This window comes from Labeo rohita, chromosome 13 (genome assembly GCF_022985175.1).
Source record: "Labeo rohita strain BAU-BD-2019 chromosome 13, IGBB_LRoh.1.0, whole genome shotgun sequence".
NCBI lineage: Eukaryota > Metazoa > Chordata > Actinopteri > Cypriniformes > Cyprinidae > Labeo > Labeo rohita.
This window is the reverse complement of record NC_066881.1, coordinates 25429792-25442434: the sequence shown is the minus strand read 5'-3', so window position 1 is coordinate 25442434 and position 12643 is coordinate 25429792. Positions and strand designations below refer to the sequence as shown.

General features: G+C 38.5%; 2 protein-coding genes across 4 annotated transcripts in view; one reads left to right on the top strand and one right to left on the bottom strand.

Moving 5' to 3' along the window:
* The window catches only part of gmfb (glia maturation factor, beta), a 373066-nt gene that overhangs the window by 282535 nt on the left and 77888 nt on the right, over window positions 1–12643 (bottom strand). The gene's annotated exons all lie outside the window — the stretch shown is intronic.
* The window catches only part of pcnx1 (pecanex 1), a 43742-nt gene continuing 31357 nt past the window's right edge, over window positions 259–12643 (top strand). For 2 of the 3 annotated variants that reach the window (XM_051126920.1, XM_051126918.1), the window contains exons 1-6: window positions 259–543; window positions 3677–3891; window positions 5232–5337; window positions 6602–6635; window positions 7044–7112; window positions 9283–10908. In XM_051126920.1, coding sequence (XP_050982877.1) covers window positions 391–543; window positions 3677–3891; window positions 5232–5337; window positions 6602–6635; window positions 7044–7112; window positions 9283–10908 — 2203 coding nt within the window. In that variant the 5' untranslated portion in view covers window positions 259–390. The remainder of the gene's footprint in view (window positions 544–3676; window positions 3892–5231; window positions 5338–6601; window positions 6636–7043; window positions 7113–9282; window positions 10909–12643) is intronic. The other variant, XM_051126919.1, reaches the window with a different exon arrangement.

Below are 12643 nucleotides of genomic sequence, written 5' to 3'. Positions count from 1 at the left end.
TATATTTTTTAAATATTACTACGATGTACCAATAAACTGCCTAGGAGGATCTCGAGAAGTATTCGTTTTTGTTAAATAATGTATTTAGGTAAACAGGTTGCCAAAAAAAAAAAAATCACAGCGCGTTTAACAGTATAGCCCCAGATGTTTTTATTCGTCGATTCTCGCGTTCGCCGCGCGGGGGCGCTGCAGAATAACTCGAATCTGTAGCACGCGCATCACCACTTTCTGCGCGAGCTGTACGCGAGCTGCCGGGTGTGCGCAGAGCACGATGGGACGGGAAGCGCAGCGCTGGAGGACCACAGAGAAGAAGATGGCTGCGACGGGGCTCGACGGGCCAGCGCTGTACCTCCTGCTCCGAGACGGCTAGAGAGGGGATAGGGGGTAAAAATGGGGTCTCAGACCCTCCAGATCCTGCGGCAGGGCGTGTGGGCGTCAGTAACGGGCGGATGGTACTACGACCCCCACCAGAACACCTTCGTGAACGCGCTTCACCTTTACCTGTGGCTGCTGCTGCTCTGCCTCCCGTTCACGCTCTATATGGTGAGAGATGCAGCTGTCGCTTTTCCTCTTCTCTCCATCCTTCAGTCGTTATCAGCCCATCTCTATCTGTGTAGCCTTTCCTCATTCTTTACCCATCTCTCCATCCCCCCTCTCTGTATCATCCTTGTTCCTGTAGTCCATCTCTCTGTTTCCAGTACCCACAGGCTGTATTTCTCTTCCCTATTTCTTTTCATTTGCCCTACGGTGTTTCCCCAGTCATGGGAAACCTAGAAATATCAGGAAATTTCGAAACGGTCATTTCCAGATCTGGAAATGCCAAGGAAATACATATGCGTTGTCTGTTTCCTGGTTATGCTCAGCTGTGTGATGTTTCATTGCATTATGTGAATTTCTGTAAACGTAGTGTTATTGACATATAATTTCCTGTATTCCCAAAAAGTCGTGGAAATGCGTTGTTCAAAAGGCGTGGGAATCTTTGACAGCAGTTGGGGTCTGAGGTCTGTTTGTTGAAACCCTGAATCAGTTCTGTTTTGGTATGATGACTATTTGTTTTGGTTTTGACTTTGTTTGTAAGCAGAGTTGGGTATTTCAGACCTGCTGACCTGAGGTTTGATCTGTGTTTAGTCTCTGTCTGCTTTAAAGGGATAATTTAACCAAATATGAATATTCTGTCATAATTGACTCACCCTCATTTCACCCTCAGAACCTGTATGACTTTCTTTCTTCTTTGGAACACACAAAAAAAATATTTTGAAGAGTGTTGGTGACCAAAACCTTATTTAGAAAAAAAAAAAGAAAAAATGAATATTCAATGAATAGCTCTTAAAGCACAATTTTAATGATCTGAAGATGATCGTGTGTTTTTATCATTTTTTGCTGAATTTTCAGGAGTCATTACTCCAGTTCTAATATGCTGATTTGGTCAAGAAACATTTCTTCTTATGATTATTATTATTAGTGTTTAAATTAGATGTGCTGACTAATGTTGTGGAAACCACGATAATTTTCTTGTTAAAGGCGAAGTCCACTTCCAGAAATAATTTACTCACCCCCTTGTCATCCACGATGTTCATGTCTTTCTTTCTTCAGTTGTAAAGAAATTATGTTTTTTGAGGAAAACATTTCAGCGTTTTTCCCCATATAATGGACTGATATGGTGCAGTATTATTGTATTATTTTTATTAAATAACCGATCGTTTCGCTAGATAAGACCCTTCTTTCTCGGCTGGGTTCATTTACAACCGCATTTGGGATCGTTTGGAGCTGCATTTAAACTGCATTTTTGAAGTTCAAAATCGGGGCACCATAGCAGTCCATTATATGGAGAAAAATGCTGAAGTGTTTTCCTCAAAAGACATGAACATCGTGGATGACAAGGGGGTGAGTAAATTATTTGTAAATTGTTGTTCTGGAAGTGGAGTTCCCCCTTAAGGCTTCTTTGTTGAACATAAATGAAGCATTTATTTAAAAAATATATATATATATATATATATATATATATATATATATATATATATATATATATATATATATATATATATATATATATATTAAATATATTATATTATATATATTATAAATATATATATATATATATATATATAATTTTTTTTTTTTTTACATTGTAAATGTGTTTACTGTCACTGTTGGTCAAGTTTAATGTGTCCTTGCCGAATAAACTTTTTATAATAAATAATTTTTTTTTTTTTTAAAGAATCTTATTGACCCCAGACCTTTGAATAATATTAGCTCGAAACCACTAAAACTGCTTGTTTTTTTTGTTTGGTTTTTTTACTAATTTAAAATTTCTAGATGTGTCTTTCTAAATGTTTCTAAAGGTTTTTAATGGAACCAAAAAAAACCCTTGCCAACCTATTGTTGCTTTGTTTATAAAATATATTAGCTCATTTTTATTATGTTTTTGGCCACCAATGTGTAGTGCCTTACTTGACCATATTTAAACTAATTCCACAGATTTTATTCTAAAAACATTACTACTATTACTGCTCATTATAGTCAAAATGCAGGAAAAAATGACAGACTCCATCTTTGTCATAACAACTCTTGCACAAAAACAGCCTCTTCCCCATGAAACATTATACTCCTGTTTGCAGTCTATTTTTAATAAGATACTTGTAATAGTCATGATGTGTATTATTTTTAAAGCCATGCTCGTTCTGTGGTTGAGGTATCAGGGCAGGTCTGTGTGTTAGATCTGTGTATGCTTGGTCCGTATATAACTTCCTGCACAGATCCATCCATCAAGGTTCTGCCTGAATACTCAGTTACCTTTCAACCACAGCTAAACAGTATCATGTAAAGAACTACAGTAGTGCTGCAATCTCTGTATCAAAAATGCTAATTGATGAATATGGGTTTAGGAGTGTCAGATAGTGTGTTTAGGGCAGTATGGTGTTGGGTGGCTGTGCTAGAGACACAGATGTCCGTTCAGTGCCAGGCTGTTTTTAGCTTCTGCCCTCTGGTTGCAACTGAAATATTGTTGCCTCTTTTCTTAACCCTGTAACTCTGTATAACAGGATCCTATATTTGTGTATGATATTTATACAACAGAAGGATGTTAATAGGCTGGAATATGCAAGCATATCATGTCCCCAATGCTTTGGTTTGCTGTCGATATTTGATATGCAGTGGCTGTTTTATAATTCCTTGATGGGAAAAAAAATAATAGATCTGAAGATTGTAAACAAACAATCAGAAGTTGTGGTCTGTAAGGTTTTTTATGTTTTTGAAAGAAGTCTATGATGCTCACCAAGGCTGCATTTTATACAGTCAAAGATGTGATATCATAATTTTTTTTTTTCAAATGTAAATAATTGTAAATAAGGCTCAGCGTAGGAGAAAAAGCACATTTTGAGAAAACGACCTTTAAAAATATGTATTGTAATTGAAATCTATTGACACAAATAGATAAAGTGCTATAAAAGAAACACTTAACAGTGTATTTTGGATGTTTTCTTTCCACTAGTCTGAAAAAACACTTTATAAAAAACCAAAAAGCCCAAAATCTCAAACTTGACAGGTGCATGAAAGAACAGCGTTTTTGCCTGCAGTGTCTCCCTTTAAACAAAAATAACATGCATTAGCTCAAAACCACAAAAAGTGCTTGTTTTCTACTCCTACAATCTCACTGTGTTTCTCTCTTTTTCTGTAGGCCTTGCCCCCCACGATGGTGATTGTGGGTATCTACTGCGGGGTGATAGCAGGTATGTTTGCACTGCTGAAGGCAATGAATTATCGCCTGCACACTGCGCTGGATGAGGGGGAGGTGGTGGAGCTGCGGGCCAAAGGGAGCGAGGGACGGGGCCAGGGGGCAGAGCGCCAACGTGAGGGTACCGGCACCCGGCAGGAAGACTCAAACGGGCCTGGGTAAGAATCGTGCTTTGCTCATAAGCCATAACAAAATGTAGAGAGTTCCTGCACAGTTAATAATCTTGATCCTATATAAACAGGTCTGATTTAGCTTAGAAAGGCTTTAATTTGGCTCAGGAATGGGTTTGAATCATTTTAGATTTTGAATCATCTCATATTCAGAATCATCCCAAGACATGTTGTGAATCATCTCAGGGTTTAAGTCAGGGTTTAAAACGTGATTGATGACAGAATTTTCATTTTTGGGTGAACTGTCCCTTTAAGAATAGGTTGTGAATCAGGGTTTTGAATCTTCAGAGGAAAGATTCTGATTCTGCTCAGAAAGCTTCGAGTTCAGCTCAGTAAAGTTTTGATTAAAGGGACAGTGCTGTTGCTCAGCGGTGAGGATGTTTCTGAGAACTAATCTGCTGTCATGCTGGATCCATTCATCACCCACTGAGAGAGAGAAAAAGGGAGGAGGGAATGGGGTGAGTGAATCAGGAGAACTGAAATTGAGCCTTATAAACCAGCACACACAGGCTGATGCTCTTGTTCATTCACTCAGAAACAGTCTGCAAACTTTCAGAGGTGAAATAATTGCTAGGTTGCATATTTTCTACGAGAGCAAGCATTGCTGACAGAGTCAGAGCACATTAAACACAGTAACTCAAATCATGAATCAGGCATTTTACCAGAGTTTTCTTTTTACAGACATCAACAACTTTTCATGCGTTTGAAAAGAACACATAGCTTATGTTCTTGCATTCTTATCTGTGTGTGAAAAAGAAATGGAGAGCCTCTTAAATTGAGTGTAAACACACATCTGGTGGGACATTCCTGGTTGTCTAGGTCTGTACATGGTAAGAAAGCACTAATCAAAAAAGTACATGATATTTCTACTTTAGATCCCCGATGTGAAGAGCTCATGTGTTCCTAATTTTTCCAGAGACCCACATGTATGTCCCGAATTAAATAAATAAATCACCTCTAGCGGCACCAAATGGAAAGGCGAAAATGATGAAATAGAGGAAAGCTGGTCTCTAGCCATGGGATTACCATTCACCGCTACAATTTATCCTTTGGGGGGCCAAGCTAAATAAACCTCATAAAAATATTAAAAATTGATATAATCTCCCAAAAAGTGACGGGGGAAGGGGTGAATCCCTGCCTAATGGGTGGCTGAAATTAGATGGAGAGACGCTAGAACTGATCTCCACTCTGCTGGCGCCTGAGCTGCTGTGCAAGTTTGGTCATAAATGACATTGTTAACTCTCTTGGACCCTCGGGGCTGTTCCTCTGTTAGTGTTGCTAGGTAACTAACCTTTTGTGTGTGTCTGTGTGTGTGTGTGTGTGTGTAGGGATCCAGGGGGTGGAATAGAGATGTCTGATTTTGCACGGGAGGAGACACCACCGGTCGACTGCAGTTCACGGAACTCTTACGTAGGAATGGACTCCAATCATCAGGTGTGTTTGTGTTTGCTTTTTTCTTGTGCGTTGCTTTTTCTGAGGCACTTTTTAGCCTGATTTTAATTAATCTTTTCTTTAAATGCTATATACACTACCAGTCAAAAGCTTTTGAACAGTAAGATTTTTAATGTATTTTTAAAGAATTATTTTCTGCTCACCTGCATTTATTTGATCCAAAATACAGCAAAAACACTAATATTGTGATATTTTAAATAACAGTTTGCAATTTAAATATATTTTAAAATGTAATTTATTCCTGTGATCAAAGCAAATTATTCCTGTGGACAGCACCACAGCCAAGGTCATAACACTTACACTAAAAGATGATACATCTTATAAATACATCTTTGCTTCATAATTTAAAAAAGATGAGACTGAAATAATTACTTTGTGATTATGAAAATGAATTAGCAATAGTTACCTTGAATTTTTAACCTTATGTTCCAGAAAGTCTAAAATTGCGAACATTCATTATATTATGTTCATTGTAACCAGAGTTAGGTTTAATGCATTACTAAGTAATTAATTACAGCAGTTTAATATAAGGTATGAGATTCCTCTTAATTTGTCTGTAATTTAATTACAGAAGTCAGTTACAGAAAAACTGATGTAATTGCATTAAATACTGTATAGACTATAGAATGATTCTGCACAAAACGCGTGGATTTAACATATCTTTAAAAAAATTGTAAATATACAATGTTTACATTATTAAACTAAAATATACTTGTCTATATATATATATATATATATATATATATATATATCATTGATCCAATGATTAGCTATACATAGCTAATATAATATACTTTTTTTTGCATACACTGCACTGATTCCATGGTAAAATTAGTGAATATTAGTGTTATTAGCTATTGGTATTATTAGCTAAATGAAGCTGTCCTGGTTTCGAATCTCTGTCTGTTTGAAGGCAACCCTTCAGTCAGAGTCTCTGCCTTTCGCTGCAGTTTAATTGGTGGAACCTCAGGGGTGTTATGTTCTGGCTTATAGAACTGCTTGTCCCAGACTGTCTGCACGTGTGTTGGGTCAGAAACTGTTGGTCCAATCATGAGATCATAGAGCAGAATCTCAAGCTGGAAGTCATGTCAATTGCTTATGTCATGTGATTAAATGACTGCGATGTGTTTTTGTGCAAGTATGCTAAATTAGAAACAGTAATGGGAAGTTATAAACGTCATGATCTCATGTAAATGACTCATCAGAGCTTGTTTCATTGATCTTATCTATCTCCCTCTCCTTACAGATAACATCCCATGGAGTCCCAGTCACAACCAAACGTGAGAAATTAGTTTTTTTTTCTTAATATTTATATAGATGTATATATATTATAGCAACCCCAAAATGAGTCAAATTACAGCAGCAGCAGGAATATTACAGCATGTTCTCTAGTGTTCACTAGAAGTTGTATGACTTTTTTTGACTTGTTAAAAATTCAGAGGACACCGAGTTGTGAACCAGGTTTACTGTAGCTATAAATAGAAGTGTTTAGGATCAAAGAGAGGAGTTTTTCTGCAGACAGCAGCGATATGTCAGAAGACCTGCAGTACTGCGGGCACAGGCCAGGTCAGGGATGTGTTTGAAAAAAGTTGCAAAGGTGAGTGGGAGAGAGCGAGAGCAAGAGTGAGGGTGGATGTGTTAGGTTAATGAATAAGTTATAAAACTTGACCTTCTCTGTTTGTTTGCAGGGACAGGTGTTGGAAAGGCTCCTGATGACATCAGTTTGAGTTTGGCTCAGAGTTGCAGTCAGGACCAAGGTGTGAATTTTAATTAACATCAGCTATAGTATAATTCAATGCAAATTAGTCTCTAGAAACTCTAAAGTCCGCCCAAAAATGAAAAATCTGTAATTTACATTCTAATGACAATGAAAATGTGCAGTTTATGTTTTTTTTTTTTTTTTTTTTTTTTTTTTTTTTTTTTTTTTTTTTTTTTTAACTGGCCCACAAGGTGCTTTGGTTGTTCGGAAAAGTTTCTCAGAGTCACACATGCAATAAAACGTCTTTGTGTTCTCAGCAGAAGTGAGAATTGGTCTCTGAGGCTTGTATTCTTACTGACTGCAGTTTTATTCAACTGTAAAGTGTTTAATAGAAGTTGAAAACTTGTAATATAGAGCTGAAAGTTCTTTCTGATATGAAAATGGATGTCTGTATCTGTCCAAACCAAAAGTTTGTGATCAGTATAAAAGCGTTTTGTGAAGGTAACGTCAGCACTGCACTGCACTGCACACTGGGCTCAGACTTTCTAACCCACAAAATCAATCTAACACTGCATTAGGGCTCAGGAAACTGTGTGTGTTTATTAGGGATGTACATAACTACATTTTGACTTGAACCTGGTTTCTTTAAGCACATAAACATGTTTTTGAATTCAAAAACTACTAAATGGAGCTCAGTGGGCTTGTTTTTAAATTCTGGACTGCAATGCTGGATCATCATTGATCCAATGATTGAAAAGTTGCTATATGACTATTGATTAGCTTTATCATACGGTGTGCACTGCCTAACAATGAGTGAATATTGCAGTGGCAAAACTTAGTATACAGCTAATATAATCATTATGCACAGTTGCATTTGGAAAGATGCAAGTTTTGCTTCCGAATGGCCAAAGAAAAGAAACAGTGTCAGTTTAATAACTTTTGTTAACCCAGCAAGTCTTCATTCACAATGAAATTCCAAACTGCAATATTTAACATATATGTAACAACTGGAAAGCATAGGGATGCATGATTTTGGATTTTTGCTGATATCCCATATGACAATATTTTTCAACACAATAGACGATACCGATATATTTCCTTTTTCTTGGCAAAAAAAAAACACACCAAGTCTGTCCTGTACAGAAATTATAAGCAAATTATTTTTAATTTTTGATAGTTTTTAACAAGAACTTATTTGTTAGGATTAAATAAACAATAATTAAGTTATTTAATAATGACAGTACATTGAAGCTTTGAAAATAGCTATAAATAAACTATATATCAATCATATAAAATGTTTTGGGTTAACCTAAAACATTTTATTTGAAGATTTAACATTTGTAGATGGTCTAAAGCAAAAATTTGTACAAATTCTGAAAATCTTTTAGAGCGCATAATTTGTAACATATTACACATTAATGAAGTCAGTATATAAAAAAATTATTTAATTTACAAGTGTATGTTTGCGATTTTCATTTAAAAAAAAAAAAAAAAGTTTTTATTAATATTATTTTTTTTAAATGTATTTATGTAAGGTATAGCTTCTGACCTTTAAATCAAAACATGCTTATGATTTTATGACATCAATTACTGCTTTATTTAATAATTTAATAGGAATTAAAACTCTTTACAAAACGGGCATTAGGACCCAGGGGAGGCTGCCGCTTCTGCCACTGCACGTTCTATTACTGTCTACTCTATCACACAGCAAACGCATCATTCTGTACATGCATTCTCAGATTAAATGCAGCAATCCAAAACAGTGAATCTAATCATAATTCAGGCAAAACTTTGCTTCAAGAATGAGCCACACTACTGACATGATCTAATCGCTAACACACCCTGAGCACATTGCCTCCCACGATCAATCGGACAAGCAGGTTGCTTGACTCCCATAGGAATGAATTAAAAGTGTCCACTGTCATCCTCTTTCTCCGCACCAGTGTTAATGCATCGTATTTGACTTAAGCAAAAAAAGGAAAGTTACAGGAAGAGCAAGTCATTACATTTTCACACCAATAAATCATTTGGTAAGACCGATTGTCAGTGCTTCTTGCGATTTGTGCAAAAAAAACTTTAAGAGTTCTTGCAAAATTGCAATTTTCAATTCACATTTTTAATTTGCGCAAATTAAAGGCTAATGGAAACACAGCTTGTGATGCACAAATCTTGACTATAAGTCTGCATAATTTTCATACACTTTTTTTGATGTTTCTCTTTCCTTATAGATTTAATGTCAGACCCAAAGATGTTCTGCCTCGTCTCCAATGACTCTTTTGCCTCCATGCAGCCATCAACCTCATTGGCTCAGGACCTTTATGGCTCCACCCCTCATCCTTTTAGTCAGTCCCTGTCCTCTTGTGATACAGAAATTACTGCCCATCTTTCCACCCACTCACAGTCTTTCCGTAAAGAGTCATCACGGCCTCGCGGATTGCCTCGCACCTCAAGTTCTGCGGGATCTGCTTTCCCAGATCCTTCTCTGCCCGAGTTCAGCTTGTACCCTCCACCCCGTCGGGGAGGACTGGATCCTGTCTGCGAAATGGAAGCCTCCAGGTCACAGAGGGCGACAGAGAGCTCCGAGCAGCCAGACTCTGGAACGCCCAGCACTTCAGGAACGGAATGTCACAGATATCATCCAAAGGAACGTCGCAGGATATCACGATCTGTCTCCCGAGAGACAGGGGAAGGAGAGTGTGCTGGGGAAGGGGGATCTGGGTTGTACAAATCAGAGGGTGTACAAGGGGGTCGGGGAAGAAAAGGAGGACAAAGTGCTGAAAGTTTGCGGAGTTTGAGCACACGCAGTAGTGGCTCCACTGAGAGCTACTGCAGTGGGACAGACCGGGATACCAACAGTACTCTGAGTAGCCTGCACAGCGAGCAGACCAGCTCCACGCATGTAGAGAGCCTGCTGTCGCTGTCCGGGGACGAGAAGGTAAATGCGGGACATGTTGACCCGCGTAACTCTAATGTGGCCTCGGGGGAGGCTAATAAAAACCCCCATGCCAACGAACTTGCTACCAAATTGCCGATGGGTGATGCTCCCAAACCTGCAAACTCAGAGGGCCAACAGGGAGAGGGAACTGTGGAGGCGGCATCAAGGACTAACATAGACGTCTCTACTGGTCTCGCCCACCAGCACCAGGAGGCAGACCCAGACAAAGTGCGTCCCAAAACAGCCAATCTTGTTCACCGGGCTGCCTCCTCATCTGCCGCCAGTCGCAGTGGCCGGCGACGTAACGGTAAGCAGCGTGCAAGCAGTTTTGACGCCAGCAGACACCGGGAGTACATTTGCGGACGTGGCATGGCAAAGCCTCGCTCTGCAGTGTTCATGAAAGGAGAGGAAGACTCTAGTGATCAGAGCGAACTTAGCTGTGCCTCCAGCCTACACTCTACCCACCAGCTCAGCACAGACTCCTCATCCAGCACACCACACTCCTGCCCCTCTCCCGAGAATCGCCGTGGCCCCTCACTAAGGGCCAAAATGAACAGTGCGCAAACCCACAGTCAGAAGGACAAGGATAAGGAACGGGATAAAGACAAAGAGAAGGGTAAACGCAAAGCTTCGCGACGCACTCCGAGTACAGGCAGCGCCAAAACTCATGCCCGGGTCTTGAGCCTGGACAGCAGCACTACTGCTTGCCTTAATGACCCCCACCATTTGGGGGCACCAGCAAGTTCCAGACCCCTTACCACCTCCAAGTCGGACCTGGAGGCAAAAGAGGGGGAGGTGTTGGACGCGGCATCCCTGCTGGGAAGGGCCTCCCAGCTTGAGTCAGTGACCCGGTCCAGAAACAGTCTGCCCTGCCCTATTTCCCTTAGTCATACACAAGAAGCACCAACAGGAACTCGAGGTGAGCACACAGTGATGCAAGTTTGTGCATGCACTTATTCACTAAGGGCTGTGAGATGATTAAAGAAGTAGTTCACCTAGAAATTAAAGTTCTGTCATAAAGCTCTGTTGTCAGAAAGTTCACCTGCTGTTTTGCATACACTGGAAGAGAATGGTGACCTGCTGCTGTCCAAGGTCCAAAAATTATAAAAACATAAAATACCCAAGCTATATGATATGTTTGTGTCAGGAAAAGACTTAAATACAGGTAATTTCTTTCATGTTATGACATACATCTGAGGAAAATGGATTAGTGAAAAAGAAAAAATTGTAGGCTGGGGACTTGGTTCAATCCATTGATTGTTGATTTGATGGCGGCAGATCTGAATGCAAGCTTGCAGCTGGGTTGTAATAAGAAGTGAGGTTTAAGTGGACTGAATGATTCGGGAAGTCCAGAGATGTTTTAATGGAAGACTGAGTTATGACATAAAACCTATTTCATGGATAATTTCCATTTTATGCCGCTAGGTCTTTATTCCTTTTCTGATCTCATTCTTGTTTGCATATATTAAAATATGGCATGACAAGACTTAGCCTGGCAGGTTTGACACCAGTAATGCAGAGAGTCAGTAGTACATCTTGATTTGTAACTGATTGTGGTAAGGCTGGGTTTTGACACAAAAATTCACGATTAGAGTCAGTTATGCTTTACAAGCTTTCGATTTGATTCAGTTCAATATTGATTATTTTGGATATATGCTACCAATCAAAAGTTTTTTTTTACCAATCAAAAGGATTTTAAATGTTTTTTTTTTTTTTTAAGTCTCTTCTGCTCAGCAAACCCACATTTATTTGATCCAATGTACAGCAAAAACAGTAACATTCTGAAATATTTGTACTATTTAACATAACTGCTTTCTATTTGAATATATTTTAAAATGTGATTTATTCCTCTAATTTTAAAAATCATTCTAATATTCTCGTTTGCTTCTTAAAAAACATTAAAGGGTTACTCCACCCCAAAATGAAATTTTGCCATTAATCACTTGTCGTTCCAAACCCGTAAAAGCTTTGTTCATCTTTGGAACACAATTTAAGATGTTTTGGATGAAAACCGGGAGGTTTTTGACTGTCCCATTGACTGCCAGGTAAATACCACTGGCAAGAATTGAATTTCTGAATTTTATGAAGTGACGAGAATACTTTTTGTACGCAAAGAAAAAAAAAAAGATTATATTCAACAATTCGTGTCCTCCGCAACAGCGTAGCACCATTGTGGAGAGTATCCGCTCTGTGTCAGCCGCACTACACGGATATTTTCTTTGTATATGTACGCTTTGATTTCAACGGAAACAGCGTAACCGGTGTATGCAGTTTGTGCTGCCGTCGGCAGATGCCCTGTATGTCGGCACACTAACCAAAAGGCTATTGCCGCCAACAGAAAAGAGTTATTATAAACAGTAAAAAACATTTCACAATATTACTGCTTTTGCTGTAATTTGGATTATATATCAGGTAATTTTGGAGTGTATATCAGGTACAGTACATGGAAAAATTTTCTCAAGGAAAAACATCTCTCAGCTAATGCTGTGAGGGTTAGTTGGTACTACATTAACATTGAAGGTTAAAATTACAATACTAAACTACAAGTTATCTTTGACTTTAAATTACATAATTATACTTCTACTCCAGTTTGTTTTTTGAAATATAAACATTTCACTTGAAAAAAGCATAATTGATATGTTATATGGTGTGTG